A 15,780-nucleotide genomic window follows, 5' to 3' on the forward strand; every position below is an offset into this window, starting at 1 on the left:
TATTAAATAAAAAAGGGACGTGTGTGTGTAACTTTTTTAGGTTTATTTACATAAAAGGATCGTGTTTTGTAGAGAACAATAATTTACTCTTCATCTAATTCTTTTTGTCGAAAACAGGAAGTTGAGGTTAGGTGCAGTGAAGGTTCGCTACATTATTGGTAATATTTAATTATAAAATTAACAGCAGAGCGTTTGTTACAACAGAGAGGAACCTGAGAGCGGTCATTGCGTCGTTTTAAGGCGTTTTCATTTATCAGCGCCTCTATGCGCACAAAAAGGGCACATTGAACTACGTAGTCAAATATCTATGAATCCCGTAGATAATGTGCATGACTTTTTGAGCAAAGTGCATAATCGTGTTCTATAAACGTGCAATACCACATTTATTTACAATGTAATAATATCATACATATCACCACAAGAATTTTTTCTACAATTATTCGAACGTGGGTAATAAAAATAAAAGTATGCATGGTTTTAAAATAAAAATTAAATCTAATTTATAAAGTATAAAATCATAAAATTAATATTATATTATTGGATGTGTGTGTGTGTGTGTGTGTGTGAGATCATCTGAATTTTAATAATCATGAACTTTCATAAAATTATCGATCTTTAACATTAGTATTTCATGATGGTGATAGTATCATGTAGATTTTTATTGAAATTATGATTTAAATTTCCCGCGAAAAAATGGTCAGGAGCGTACTCAAGCGCAGTACTCACGATGCTCCGAAATAACCTAACAAGCCACGGTGTGGAGTCACATGGCGCGTGTGGCGACCACCTGGTGAAGATATATCGCGCAATCACTTTCGCGGCGAATGCGGCTTCTCAGGCGCGGTTTGCATCATATCGCGCGTAGGGTTGCAGCGCACCGCGTGTCCGACGACGTTCCGCTCGCCAAGCCACCTGTCAGAAGCGTCGCGTTCACCGTCAATCTTCTCGATTTCAGCCGCTGGGGCACCAGGAAGGCGAATAGGAACCTGAAGATCGCCCTCGCGCTCGACATGACGAATCCTAAGGTTGAGGAGGTCCTAGCGCCGCTCCGGGCGAGCGTCAAGGAACAGGTGAGTGCCATATGGATGCAAAGTAGGGATTACCCGGCTCATCAGAGCATTCTGATACTGTGAGTAATAATTCTTAACAATAGTTTGGTTGGAGATGATGCTTCGAACGTTAGCAGAATTGTAAGATGGATAATAAGTGTCGGTATTGTGAAAATTTGCATAAATAGCAATTTTAATCAATTCCTGTGTGAGAACAAAAATTTTTTAAGAAATTCTGAAACAGAAAAATATACTGTGCTTACTTGATTAGTGATGATTAGTAAGGCTAAATGTGTTATATATTACATTATATTATAATAAATTTCCTATTATATCACGTACAATCATTAATATCATATATTCTTGAAGAGCTTGTGTTGAATGATACTATTTTTACTACTATACTTTATTAAATTATCTTTTGATTGCATAATATATGATTTTTTAAATATATAATACATGATTATCCTTTCGTGAGATATAACTGATCATTCTTTGTAGGGAGATTATGTGCGGAAGCTGAAAGCTGATGGCGCACCAGAATTGGACATTAAGAAAGCTGTAGCGGAGTTGAAGCTGCGCAAAAAGATATTAGAGGACAAAGAGATGTCTCTAGCTTCCAGCAATATAACATTCGACAGAGCGAGGATGGAGGATCTCTTGAAGCGTAGATTCTTCTTGGATCAGTCTTTCGCAATTTACGGTGGTATTACTGGTCAGTATGACTTCGGACCCATGGGCTGCTCGTTGAAGACAAATCTGATAAATGCCTGGAGAAATTTCTTCGTCCTAGAGGAGCAGATGCTGGAGGTTGATTGCTCTATCTTGACGCCTGAGTCGGTGTTGAAGGCGTCTGGCCACGTGGAGCGATTCGCCGATCTGATGGTGAAGGATGTAAAGAGTGGGGAGTGCTTCCGTCTAGATCACTTGATCAAAGCGCACCTGGAAAAGATAATCTGTGACAAGAAAACGAGTGAGACAGTACGCGAGGAGTGCAGAGATATCATTGTGAAACTGGATGGTATGACAAAGGACGAGATGGCTGCAGTATTGTCCAAGTATAACATGAAATCACCGGTTTCCGGTAACGACTTGACGGAACCAATAGAGTTCAACTTGATGTTCGGCACGCAGATCGGACCGACGGGACTCATCAAGGGCTTCTTGAGGCCGGAAACGGCCCAGGGTATCTTCGTCAACTTCAAGCGACTGCTGGCGTTCAATCAGGAACGATTGCCGTTCGCTGCGGCACAGATTGGTAACGCCTTCAGGAACGAAATCTCGCCGCGATCCGGGCTCATACGCGTTCGAGAGTTCACCATGGCGGAGATCGAGCATTTCTGCGACCCGAACGACAAGAATCATTCCAAGTTTGGGACTGTTAAAGATATAAGTATGCTGCTGTACTCAGCTTGCAATCAAATGGATGGTAAAAGCGCGCAGCGTCTTACTATAGGTGAGGCCGTCTCGTCCGGACTGGTGGCAAACGAGACGTTAGGTTACTTCATGGCCAGGATCAATCAGTTCTTACTGAAAGTCGGTGTCGACCCAAATCGTGTGCGCTTCCGTCAGCACATGAGCAACGAAATGGCGCATTACGCCTGCGACTGTTGGGACGCTGAGTGCCTGACTTCTTACGGATGGATCGAGTGCGTAGGATGCGCCGACCGGTCCGCCTATGACTTGACACAGCACACCAAGGCCACCGGCGTGAAATTGGTAGCCGAGAAGAAACTACCCGCTCCAAAAACTGTGGACGTTTGCGAGATCGTACCAAATAAAGTGTTGATTGGCAAAACGTTCAAAAAGGACAGCAAAGCTGTGCAAGATGCATTAATATCGTTAGGCGAGGATGAGATTGTGTCCTTGGAGAGAGATCTCAGCGAGAAGGAAGAACACGAGTTGACTCTGCCCAACAACGTCGGCGTGAAGATCACCAAAGACATGATAGAAGTAAAGCGTTACCAGAAGACTGTTCACGTGGAAGAAATTATACCCTCTGTGATCGAACCTTCTTTCGGAATCGGTCGTATCATGTACGCCCTGTTTGAACATAATTTCAAGACAAGAGAGGGTGACGAGAAGAGAACGTATTTCGCCTTACCGCCAGTAGTAGCGCCGTTGAAATGCTCGGTGTTACCACTCAGTGGCAACGACGAATTTGTGCCGTTTGTAAAAAAATTATGTAAGTTAAATATATTCTGATCACTTTGTTGTATTTATGTGTTGATGTAAGACAAAATATATATTATTTTGAGCTGTGTAATCTTTATCTTATAATTAAAAGCATAAATAATTTAGATCTGAAACTCTTTGTGTATGCAGTGAAGCTAAATATGTGATATTTTGTAGCGCAAGATCTGACGAGAGCAGATGTCTCACACAAAGTGGACGACTCTTCCGGTAGCATAGGACGCAGATATGCTCGTACCGATGAGATAGCGATACCATTCGGCATTACCATCGACTTCGACACTTTGAAGGCGCCGCACAGTGCTACGCTCAGAGACAGAGACAGCATGGGACAAGTTAGAATAAACGTATGTATATTTTTTTTGAATATGCTGTAACTTCTAATTTAGAAATAAAATTAAAAACTTCTTATAACTATATGTAAAGAAAATACAAATTTTTACCTTTCACTTATATGTGTATGTATGCATATATGTGTGTGTTTATAAAATAAAATATAAAAAATAAAAATTTTAATTACAGTTGGATGAACTGCCTGGTGTAGTGAGGGATCTTTCCTATGGAAGGATTACTTGGGCGGAAGTGGAGACAAAGTATCCCAAGTTTGTACAACAAGAATCAACAGAACCATAGAAAACTTAGATAGGCTCGGGAATAATTTATTTGTACTATATAGAAGCTATATAGAACTGTATTTTGAATGGCGTATATACAAAGTTTTTATATATTGAGCATATCAAGGTGTTTATTAGAAAATGCAATATTAGAAAATATACCACTAATTTTTGGAAGATTTAATTTAAACATTTGTTAATCAGGAAATTTAAACTTATACAATCCTTTGCAGATTTTAAAAATTTACATGATATGTATTTGTGTATTTATTAAAAAAATAATATAAACTTTGAGAATCCTGCAGGAAATATTTTGCAATTGTAATAGAATACTTATTACTCTTCATCTCTTCGACTTACTGTATAATTTAGTCACTCGCATTTTTCAGAATCATTTACTTATTTAAGTTTTTATAAACGCTGTGTAAAAAATATAGATCTGTTTCTTAATTCCATTTTATTTTAATATCCTTCCTGTAATTATTTTTAAATATTAATATTATTTTTTAACGAGAGAAAAGATAAACGAAGTCAAATGTAATATTAAACAATACAAAACATGCATTTTATATTATATTCGATTTTCACTTTAAATTATTGTTTAAAATTGAGTAATGTGTGTCAGTTTAAGACTTTTTTGTTAAGTGTTTTCTTTAAATGTATATTTTATATGAATTTAATTTTATAAGAACAAAAGATGGAAAAAGAACAATTAAATATAGTCATACCACATAGAATATAGACATGTAATTCTCTATATGAAAGACTGAAATAGAAAACAATTACATTTGAAAAATAATCGAATTTTACTGGGTGAACAGTGGAAGTAGTTTGCCAGATTTATACCAGTTGGCGTACGCGAGAGCCAATTAGCGTTTGAATTCGCATTCAATGTTTCACGGAGTAATGTTGGCAATTAGCATGTACGAACTATGGTAACGGATAAAACGCGCGCGAGTGGCGCGAGAAATCGTGAAATATCATCGCGGATATTCGGATTACATGTAGAATCGACTAACTTTGACATTATCCTAATTGCATAAAGGAACCAATCGCAACGTTCAAATCGTAATGGACGTATCTCACAAATTAATGGTAACAATTATCGTGAATAACGACACATTGGACAAGACGGGCGCCGGAAGAGTCCATTCGATATCTGTGCGGGGGGTCGAGCTAGAAAATGTAATCGAGCGTCTATGACAGTGAAATTGTGGCGCGTATCGCCAGTAAAATTGCGTCAATATTTTTTGGACAGTGATAACAGCGCGTGGAAAGTAATTTTGCATATATTCTGTGGATAGAGTACCATGGGGGTCGAGGTACCACGGGGCGTCATGAGATTGAGGTTAAATAGGTAAGTGGCATACTGACAATAAACAGTAATTAAGACGATTTGACAGTATAATATACGTATTACAGACAGTGTACGATCAACATCATTGTTACAATAAAGATATTTAGACGCATTTATATATCGGAAAGCAACACGATTGACGTGAAGTTCTCTGCAAGTGTTGGGACACGAGGAAGCCAATCGCAGCGTTCGTCGTTCAAATCGTAAGTGATGCACTTCAGATCAATCATAAAGTGAACAGGAACATGGCGAATGAAACGCGCGCGAAAAGTCGTTCGTGAAATATCTGCGCGGTGAGTCGAGCTAGAAATGCAATCGAGTATTTGCGACAGTGAAATTATGACGCGTGGCATGTCGCGAGTGAAAATGCGTTAATATTTTTTGGACAGCATGCAAATTGGAAAGTAATCTTGCGTATATGAATTCTGTGGGCGGGAGTATCACGGGCGTCACGAGAGTGAGGTGAGTCAAACAACACAAATAATACCTTAATGGTACCTTAAGTAGTAATTGAGACAACTGAATAATCAGTATTGTGCAGTATAAATAATGTATCGTCACGCGTACAATGAACATTGTTACATCAAAGAGATTTAGACACGATTATGTCGGTTTCCTTTGTCACGTAAAGTTTTTATGAGATGTTAGTTGAGGCACAAAAGAACTAAATGCAGTGTTTATCTTTGACATCTGTAATTAGTACGTTCGAAATAATATAGAATATGTTAAAATTTTAATAGTGAAAATATCAAGCGCAACGGAAAATTTCGTGCGCTTGCAGCTAGAGCGGGGAAGAGTGGGGAGGGGAAACCGTCTCGGTGTTTATGCAAGTCACGATCGTTGCGTCCATTTTGTTTTCGTTAATAGATGTAGCATTCTTATAAAATATTCTATATCTAAAAACGTTGGTATCACTCCGTGTATCAATATCGCGTAGTTTGTGTATCAAAATAGCACAGTAATTCGTCTCCGAATAATTGCAACATGTGTTTTCTCTATTTAATTTTTTGTGTTTTTATTATGTGACGTAATTTTAAGTATTACAAGTATTAAGGATTGCAAGTTTTCTCAGAAATCATAACAAATTATGTCTATTTAATATTTTTCCCGAGTGCAGTGGGCTTTTTTACAATATCTTTCTTTATTTGAAACATATATTCTGAATCCTACTAGTTTAATACGTCAATAAAAATGAAGAATATTAAATTAAAACGAAATTTCAACTTGTTCATTATTTTGACTTGAAAAAATTTTATGACATTTTTCAAGAGACAAATTTTTGAGAGATAAATTTTTTTGAGCGATAATGAGTTTCTTAAAAATGAGATTTTAAGACAATTATAAGAGAATATTTTTTAAATTTAAAGATAATTATTACTACAAGAACAAAAAATAGAGTAAATTACTTTTCTTAGCAATAGAATTGATATTTTTCTGTCTGTATAAAGACAGACAGATCAGAAATAAGTCAATATAGTCAGTATTTGTTAAATAAAAAATGCTACAAACATTTGTGCTATGAAATAAAAAAACCATTGACTATACAAAAATATAGTAGCTCACAAATATAGTTTTGAATGGTTTTGTACACGAAAGAACGAATTTGCTAAGATAGCTAAAAATTTAGTTAAATATAGATCTGAAAATAACTTTCTATTTGACCATTAAAATAATTGTATATTAGAACGCTCAATCTGATTGTTAGAATCGAAGAACTCGAGAATTATATGAAAAATGTTATTAAAACTCTAATTATTTTTTAAAAATAATAATAGAATGTGTCAGTTTCAGATCCGAGCTTCTTCTTCATGGCTGTGGACCCAATTATCTACAGTGGCTCTCCAGAAAGAGGAACGTTGTCCTTAGGCTGTGGAAAGGACGAGGTACCAGGATTTTTCTCTTCTCTTTCTCTCTTTCTCGGCATGCCAACAACCCTCCACGCAAGAACGTGTCGAATCGATTCTCCGCGACTCGTTTACAAGTTGTTCTGCGAATGGCACTTCGCGAACTGCCGTGCGTTATCCCGCCTTATTTGCAAACCCGCGTAGGCGAGATGCAAAATGCACCTTGAACCACAATTTTCGAATTGATCACTTCAACAGGGGACGCGACAATTTTCGACAATCGAAATAACAACACTTTCGTTATCTATAGAGAGCTTTTTCGAACGGTGATTTATTCAGCACTGTTTTACAATTATTCAATAAGTGGAATGTTTCTACTAAAATTTGGAATTTCATGTGAATTCGATAACTTTAACGCGAGTTTTTATCTCATTTTTAAATTAATCAATGTTGATAAGAAGAATGAAAGCGCTTGCTTACATCTTACAATTTTTTTTTCAAATTTATATTAAATTTGTAATTATTTTTAGATTATTTTATAAAATATTAAAGCAGAAATTTATATTTGGTCTAAAATGATTATATTTCTAAATTTAAAAAGATGATCTAAACATTGAATAATTTAAGAGATTTAAATTATAATGATAACTTTAATTTTATTATTATAATATTGAAAAATAAGTTCAATTGCCTTAATAATTTCTGATTTACTATCAAAGAAAAGATTTTCGGGATATAATTTGTCCCTGTCTCTTAAAATCTGGAAACAAAATTAACGTAGAAAATTGATTCGAATTTGCTGAGGTTTTTGATAGATAGTTTCTTTTATGGAAATAAAAATGATTGTGCGTTCGCTCAAGCTTGATAGTTATTATAGCAATCTCGAGTGATATCGTCACTGACCGAATCAGCTTGCAGCTCGTATTTTTGGCACTGGGTTATAAAAACATTGTTTTGTTTCTGTTCCTATCTGAAGCGGTTCCAGAGTGAAATCCATTCAACACGTCCATTGGGAATTCAAATGTTTTTTTTCTTTTTCTTTTTGTAGACTCTTCCGTCGCTATCTTTTCTTCGCTCTCATTCAGTTGCAACCCGTTGAATTATGACTTTCGTAATTCAACGCCGACGATCCCAAAAATAGGTACATCAGGAAGAGAAGACCTCTATTCGCATCGTGGCAGGTCTGCGTGACATTATTATTTTTACGTAGCATCTATAGAGTGTCCAAAAACAATCAATCATTAATCGCAATATACAAAAGAAGAAATGTTTAGGAATCTTTCGAATCTTTTATTGATAAAATTTTTTAAATACTTGCTAGAAATATTTAGTAAAGTAAAATGTGCATTTCAAGTTTATAATTTAATATTCAATTTAACTGGGATTTTGTATTAAAAATGTCATGTACTTGTAAAATTTGTTTACATAATGTATTAATAACCGAAAAAATATAATATGTTAAAATAGAAATCTAAAGTTAGGTTTATTAGTGCTGGACGCAAACGATACTAGATTTTAAATTAATGTTGTTATATTAATAATTTGACAAGAGATTTTTTAAATTTTGTGTTTAAAATTAAGGATTGAAAATTCCGCTAAATCACAAATATTAAACTCGTACAGGCTAAATCACATCGAGTTCATAATTGAAGGAAATTGAGGAAACACCATGTATAGATTTTAATTTTATAGTTTCCGTGAAAGCATTTATTGTGTGTGAGCGTAGTTACAAGATACACATTCGTAAACGAAAAATCATGTCAGCTGGGTTTCTCAAATAATTTCTTAACTTTTGTTGACTCCATCCTCCCATTCTCGTTTCAGCTTATTCGCCTTTGAGGATATAATTGTTTACACATGGGTGAATGAAGGTCTTCTAGATATTTATGAACGAGTTGTTAGCGCGCAAAAAATTCCGCCGGTTTTCCTGTTTAATTGGTGCCGCGTAATGCGTTTGTACGACGTATTACGAGGCACTGCACACATTATTAATTCTAAATCCGTCTATAGGGCGGTTCAGAAAATGATAGAAACAGGATGCATTCGTTAATTGAGTCGTTTCGATTCATTACCCATGATTAACTTTTATCTGATTTACTTCTATTAGTCAACATTGAACATTCTAATAATTAAGCCACCAAACAAATTAATTGCTTTAATTGCTGTTATAATTACTCTATTTTGTTTTTTATTAGTATTTACTAATCTATATGTAGTTGCTATTATATCAACCAAAAGTTTTATTATTTTTGTTACAATCATAATCAACACATTTTCAAAATATGGAAGGTTTTCTTAGTGCACCCTATACATAAAAGTGAGATCTTCTTTGCGCCACATTCGTGCTACTCGGGTTTTAATTGCGTCGCATAATGCATTCATACAACACATTACGAGATCCTATGCACATTAGTATACTCCTAATTGGTTACCTTAAAGCGAAAATTAGTTCGCAGCCCAGAAATCTTGTCACTATTCACAGAGAGAGAAAGAGGTAGGAGGGGGGAGTATTTGAAATAGATAGAGCGTTAAGAGTCTTAATCTTCTTTATTGCCAACCATTAAGATTACAATGCAATTGTTGTCATACACACACGCAAAAAAGTTAATTTATCAATATATTATAAATATATATTATAAATAAAATTAATTTAATTCTTATAAATTTATAATATTTATAAGCATTATAAATATCATTACATGTAAATGAGAAATATTGCTCAATTTGTTATAGAATTATGTTAATATTTTTATTAAGTTTTATTAATTCTACAAATATGTTTTTAACATAAAAATTGATAAATTAGCTCGAGCAAAAAGTTGTTAACAGAAATTAAATCAAAATCAGATGTGTAAAAACTGTGCTATTTTTTTTTTATACAGTAATCAATTTCGAATGGTTTAATTATATAATATAGCGTTTACGATTATTTTACTATAACAAATTGTATACATGTTTTCAGAAAAATCCGTTCCACCACCTTCGTAATAGGAGCGTGTTGGCCGTCTTTGCGTGCTCTCTAAAAACGTGTTCAACCGCAGATACAAACGTGGCGTAACGATGGATCGTTAAATCGTGACGCGGCCGTTTTACGCTATGAATTTGCATAAATATCTTTTGGAGTCTTACGACTCCGCAAATCGTAGTGTCAGTTATACCCGAGCCACGATTTTCCCGGCAATCTATCTGTCGCGTTTAGTTAGTCTTCTCCTCCTCGTCTGGTTTCTTTTTCCTACCGTCCCTCTCTCACCGACGGAGGTGGAGGGACGTTGCGTCATCGCGTGCAGAACTTTGTGTAGGATTTTATGGTCGGCAGAGGTGCTCTAAAGTCCTTCTTCGTACTATCCGGTTTGCACAGCGTAAAAAGGTATTAATCGCCCCGGCTTATTAAGTGCGCGCGCTCTTGCAGGACGTTATCGGATAAATTATTACCGGGACATCGGGATTAATTAACAGAGGCGTATCGTTGCGCTGATGGAAGCGGATTTAACGCCGCCCGCTCGACAGGAAGAGCAAATAAAGACTTAACACCCTGTACGTGCGTGTACCCAGCAGTTTCGGATTTTTGTTGCTTTTTGAAGATAGAGAAACTGCAACTTCCAGATTTTATACTCGTAATAATATACGTACTTTTCATAAATCAAAGTTATTTAGTGTGAAGCTGATATTGCAGTTGAGGAGGGAAACCGACCTTCCTAAATATCCCAGCTTGTTTTGATCGAACTTGTCGGTTTCCATCGAGCAAAATTAATCGCCCCAACACTCGTTCTCTCCTTTTTTTTCTACGGACCGAACGATCTCGATTTTACATGGTCGTTCGAACCGATGTCGAGAGACGTCCGCGCGCGCATTCCGAGGATTTCGTCGCTCGCCGGCGCTCGACAGCTTTTCGATCACCCGGTTGTTTTACTTGTACGTTGGTACGAAAGGTACAGGCACGCCGGGGTGGGAATTTATAGGCGTTAATTAATGTTATTCATCAGGACTGGTCGTCGCGCGCCTCGGTAGCCGAATTCGAAGACCGCCGATTAGATTGCTGGTAGTACGCGTTCCCCCGGTAGACCACACAGGACGAACACGTTACTCGCGTCCCTGACGTGATACTGAAAAAGTGTCGCCCACACGCCGAGGGACGCGAAAATGCCCCTGAGTGAGAATCTACTCTAGTACTAGAACTCCGGTAGCCGTTGACGCGCATCCCATCTCGCCTGAGTTTGCTACAGTTTCGCGGTCGCGAGAGTGCGGAATTTTTTTTCGAATTTGACAAACTTTTATTAAAGTCAGAACGATATCCAGCACCCGGAATAGATCTAAAATAAGAACGTTTATTATTTCCAACACAAAAGAACTTTCCGCAATTCCCTCCTTCGATGCTTCGTGACAGATGGAAAATGATGAAATCAAAGAGACTTTTGTGTTTACTTATTATGCAAGAGAGACGTTTGAAATATTTTCTGTTATCAAGAAGATCGACTTCGGTGGGAACTTTTGGCGGGAAGGAATTTTGAGGTTTGCCTCTACTTGGCCGTAGCTTCCTTTCTCATAACTTATCGAAAAGTGGGCCTGATGAAGCGGTCTGATTAGCAGACGTGATTTATCGCTTCTTTATACATATATCTGGCGCTCGCAGCAACGGACGCAGCGCGTCTTTCTTCATCTTCCTCTCTCCCTCTCGCGAGTGGTCTCGTTAAAATTTATTCATGATTCGGCAATGCGGCGAGGCACCCTCTACTTCTCCCTGGAGAGACTGGTTCGACTGGTCGCGGTCCAAATATTCGTCCGGGGCCCCGGCCTATTTTCCGCGTAACGCGATAGGGGCTTAATTCCACTCGTGAACCGGTCGCGGGGGTCTGATTTATCGAATGGCGGTATCGACTTTGTTCGGTTTGCTAATCCCCCACGTTTCTCTTCGAGCCGTTATCGCGGCGCTCTTTCATTGGTGCCCGCCGACGTGCACTGGATACTTTACATGTTAAAGAGTGAAGTAATGAGTAATTAAATAGGTCTTACCGAGAACTTTTAGCAAATTACGTCCCCTGATTAATGACGCGCGATGTACGAGGGTTTGCGTTGCTACGATTTATGATTTGATTTTTTCTTATCTCTCGGGACGTTTTACGAATATAACTTGAACGCTCAGACCTTTGGGAGCCTGGTAGAGATTTAAATTTGGGTAAGCCTTCGCCGGGGAGAATTCCGTGTAGTTCGGAAGAGTGATGCACCGACACCACTCTGGCTTTGTAGGCGTATTCCGCTTGTCTTTCTTCGTGCTTTCAGCTTGTATTGTACACGGCATCAGCGGCGCACAGAGAAAGAGGAAGAGAGCGAATCGCCCACCTCTGAAACTAATAAGTATTGTCCATCAGAGACGCATTGTTTTAGTGCCCACGTTAGGGCGTGCAACATGTTCGAAATACGAGTTACACTTTAGATCGTTAATGTCGTCAGGCCATTCGGATCGATCTCATTAAAGAGTGTCCCCGTAAAAAGCCGATAAAACTTTTACTCAACCATTCGATTGTCAATGTTGATAAAGAGGTAATATAAATCCTTCCATTAAATTTTTAAATAAAATTTTATTAAGTCGGAGAAAAAATAAAATGCACTATCATCGTGTAGTATTCTGATTAACATGAAATAATATTTTCCAGCCGCAAAGCCGATTGATATGGTGATTTCCAACAATTCCAGTTATTAATTATTTTACTAATTATATATTAAATATTTAGTAATTTGCATATTTATTATTTTTGGACTCACATTCCTTATTTATTGCTACGGCTTTATTATTATAAATTACGGAAGGATATAACTCATAAAGATTTGACGAATATTTATTAGTTTACGGCATCTTATGTTGCGACATTAAATATACATGATGCTTGCAATACGGACTGTTTCCAATTTCACATTAATTCGTGATTGATGCGCCCATAATTCTCAACACAATTCCCGATTCTGCTTTATAGGCTTTATTTAAGGCACTTTAAAGCGCTCGTTACGACTACCCGCATTTTAATTTTTACACTCCTAAGGTGTCATAAATCAGTTTCGCAAGTCTTTGGTACTTTAACGAGGCTAGTTATTACTTAATATTTATATGCAGTCGATTTCCTTACGTAAGTAGTTTGCCAATTGATCTATGTATAACTAGAATTGCATCGTTTTATACTAACAACCTCAATCGCTTTTCACAAAATTATTCACAATGATATAATATAGTAGAGCGAAATACTAGACACTATGAATAGAGTCAATTACGTATTAATCATTCATGTAATAAAAATGTATTAAATATTACGAGCTACGATTTTTACCTGGTTCTCAAATCTCTCCTTACCGACTACTCGAGCTACTCTCGACAGATAGAAGAGACCTAGGCCGTGTGAACCATCCGTCAGTAGTTAGTCATACCTTTGATCAGAACTCATACTTCTTAGGTTCTCCGTTGTTCGCCTTCCGTTACTATTTACATAACACTCGTAAGCGTCACGTTTCGAGCTTAACCACCACTTCGGGAAATCATATTAACCAAATACTGCGGTCGTTATGTGCGTGCAGGAAATATATTATCGGGAGACCCCCTCGGGATCCGCTCAATGGAACGTAGAACGTGGAAAGGGAGTAAATGGTCCTCTTCCTTCTCCCTCTCACTTTGCGTTCGTTCTTCGCGAGGACCCGTCGTGTCTCCGAATTCTTTACGATTTCTATTCAATCTCTTTATCGCTCTCTTGACTCGAGAATTCCATTCTTGGATTTTGTATGTATGGTCGTGCGACGCATGGGAGCCCCGAACTGTTGCAAAAGAATGCACTTGTCTGCATTCTCTTTCTTCCCGAGTTTTCTGAGAAAAAAAAACAGTTTAATTGAACGATGTTACGCAATGATAAATAGAAATTTAAAAATATCAGTTTTAAACTCGAAAAAAAGAACTAAAATTAATGCTCTATTAAATGTCCAATTTAATAGAACTTTATTATAATTTTTATTAAAGTATTTATCACATGTTGGAATATAACTTTTATGTTTCAAATCAAATAATTATAAATCAAAATTTTTGTAGGAATAAATAATCGCATCTGCTCCTTTATACCCGTCTGCGTCCCAGGGGAGGACATCGCGGTGGTTGAATATGAATCAAACGATGCTCAGCATTGTTTTCGCGATAAATTACGAAGTTATCCCGCATAAATTGCATTCTGGTGTCCGGCTCGAAACAGGTGGGGCGGCGGGGATGGGGGGAGGGGAACGGCGCCTCACCCCCTCGCGGCCCTTCACCTTTCGGGCGCGAAATAAATTGGCCTTTATATTAGCGCGAGCCGCGGCATAAATCCCGAGTGCTCATTGTATCGGCCCCCGTGGGTGTACGACGCTGTGCACACGTGGGCAAAATCCGCTTCCCTCGCTCGGCTTCCCGCCGCCGCAAAAGTGGCGTGCGATCGCGCGGGTGGTGGAGGAAACGCGGAAGAAAGGGAGGAGAAAACTTTACCTGCGTGACGCGGCGACGTGGCACCGCAGATTGCTGTAACACGCACCGCACCGTCGAGCCGGTGACACATGGGTGAGCCACGTGCGACGTAAGAGGCCGGGTCTGCAGCGCCGAGGATCGAACTTGGAATTACGCGTGTGAAATGAAACTTGGACCCCCGTCGAGTGGAGTTTTCGTCGAGAGAAACGTCAACTCGTGAATGTAGCGAAGAACTTCTGGATAAACGCGAACTTCCCAAGTTTATCGTATCTCGATCGCATCCCATCGCAATTTCGCTGAGTATTTCATAGCACTCTAAGTTTTGAAGAAAATGACATTTCAAGTAGAAAATATCTTATTATGATCGAAAGTGATTTTTAATTATCATTTGGAACAAATTATATTCCTAATTTAAAAAATATTCTTCTTACCTTTACAGTAATTTTTTCTAAAGTTAGAGCATCAAGAGAATTTTCTTAATTTTAGAGAAAAATTTGTTAAGGATAAATAGCAAATATTCTTAATTTCTACATGGCCATGTAAATTTTTTTATTAAGGTAGCTTGCAAATTATACTTTCTCATTTCGAAAATACAATCTTTTAGTGAATCATTTTGATGTCATAATGATTTTTCGAGTTGTAGATAGAAGACTAGCCATTTACGTTGAGAAATTTTTTTCGTACACGACAAAATTACATAAATTAACTCGGCTTTTATAAAAAATAACAGCTGGGCGTATCATAAAATATTAAGTGTTTCTGCGACAAATAACCGTTTTATCATCCCTGCGTTTGTATGTCAATTTACATTGTCGGGTTGACAATTCATCGTATGACACGCTATTTGCGGTAGTTGAGTGTATATAACGTCACAGATCTGTGGGTAGGGAGGCACCCATCTTCGTCCCACGTGCCAACTCGCTGACACGAAAGTCGCGTCGGGGTGAAACGCGCGCACGTGTGACCGATAAAGTAAATCCGTTCGCGCGTTGATCTGGGGATGTTAAATAACTGACTTCCGCGCATAACTCCGCAGTCGTCTTTAGTCCGACTTTATGTGACCCGCGCAGCAGTAAAACTACAGCGCCTACGTTTTAAGCCGCGATTGAGTCCAGGAACTGGTGTAGGAAGACTGTAAAATTGGAGTCAGCCGACAATCGGCAGGTGCCGGTTTCTAAATCTAACGGCGGGCCGACGAGTTTCGGTTGTCGTGAAAATTTATTACGCAAGAGAGACATAATTCTTTTCTGTTTCT

The 15,780-nt window shown here is 37.8% G+C and overlaps 2 protein-coding genes across 2 annotated transcripts in view; both read left to right on the plus strand.

The window, feature by feature from the left end:
- Positions 1-715: 715 nt before the first annotated feature.
- LOC105837545 (glycine--tRNA ligase) lies at positions 716-4,306 on the plus strand. The gene is made up of 4 exons (XM_012682419.3): positions 716-1,070; positions 1,551-3,234; positions 3,402-3,589; positions 3,765-4,306. The coding sequence occupies exons 1-4, from the start codon at positions 825-827 to the stop codon at positions 3,873-3,875; spliced, it is 2,229 nt and encodes a 742-aa protein (XP_012537873.1). The 5' UTR covers positions 716-824; the 3' UTR covers positions 3,876-4,306.
- Positions 4,307-6,998: 2,692 nt separating this feature from the next.
- The window catches only part of LOC114255235, a 248,212-nt gene continuing 239,430 nt past the window's right edge, over positions 6,999-15,780 (plus strand). Inside the window, exon 1 of the mRNA XM_036292153.1 lies at positions 6,999-7,096. The gene's annotated coding sequence lies outside the window, so the exon portion shown is untranslated. The remainder of the gene's footprint in view (positions 7,097-15,780) is intronic.

This window comes from Monomorium pharaonis, chromosome 9, assembly GCF_013373865.1.
Source record: "Monomorium pharaonis isolate MP-MQ-018 chromosome 9, ASM1337386v2, whole genome shotgun sequence".
Classification (NCBI taxonomy): Eukaryota; Metazoa; Arthropoda; class Insecta; order Hymenoptera; family Formicidae; genus Monomorium; species Monomorium pharaonis.

Coding starts and splice junctions, on each gene's coding strand:
- LOC105837545 (XM_012682419.3), top strand. CDS start 825: ATGCGGCTTCTCAGGCGCGGTTTGCATCATATCGCGCGTAGGGTTGCA. Junction 3,235..3,401: donor GCCGTTTGTAAAAAAATTAT/GTAAGTTAAATA, acceptor GATATTTTGTAG/CGCAAGATCTGACGAGAGCA. Junction 3,590..3,764: donor TGGGACAAGTTAGAATAAAC/GTATGTATATTT, acceptor TTTTAATTACAG/TTGGATGAACTGCCTGGTGT.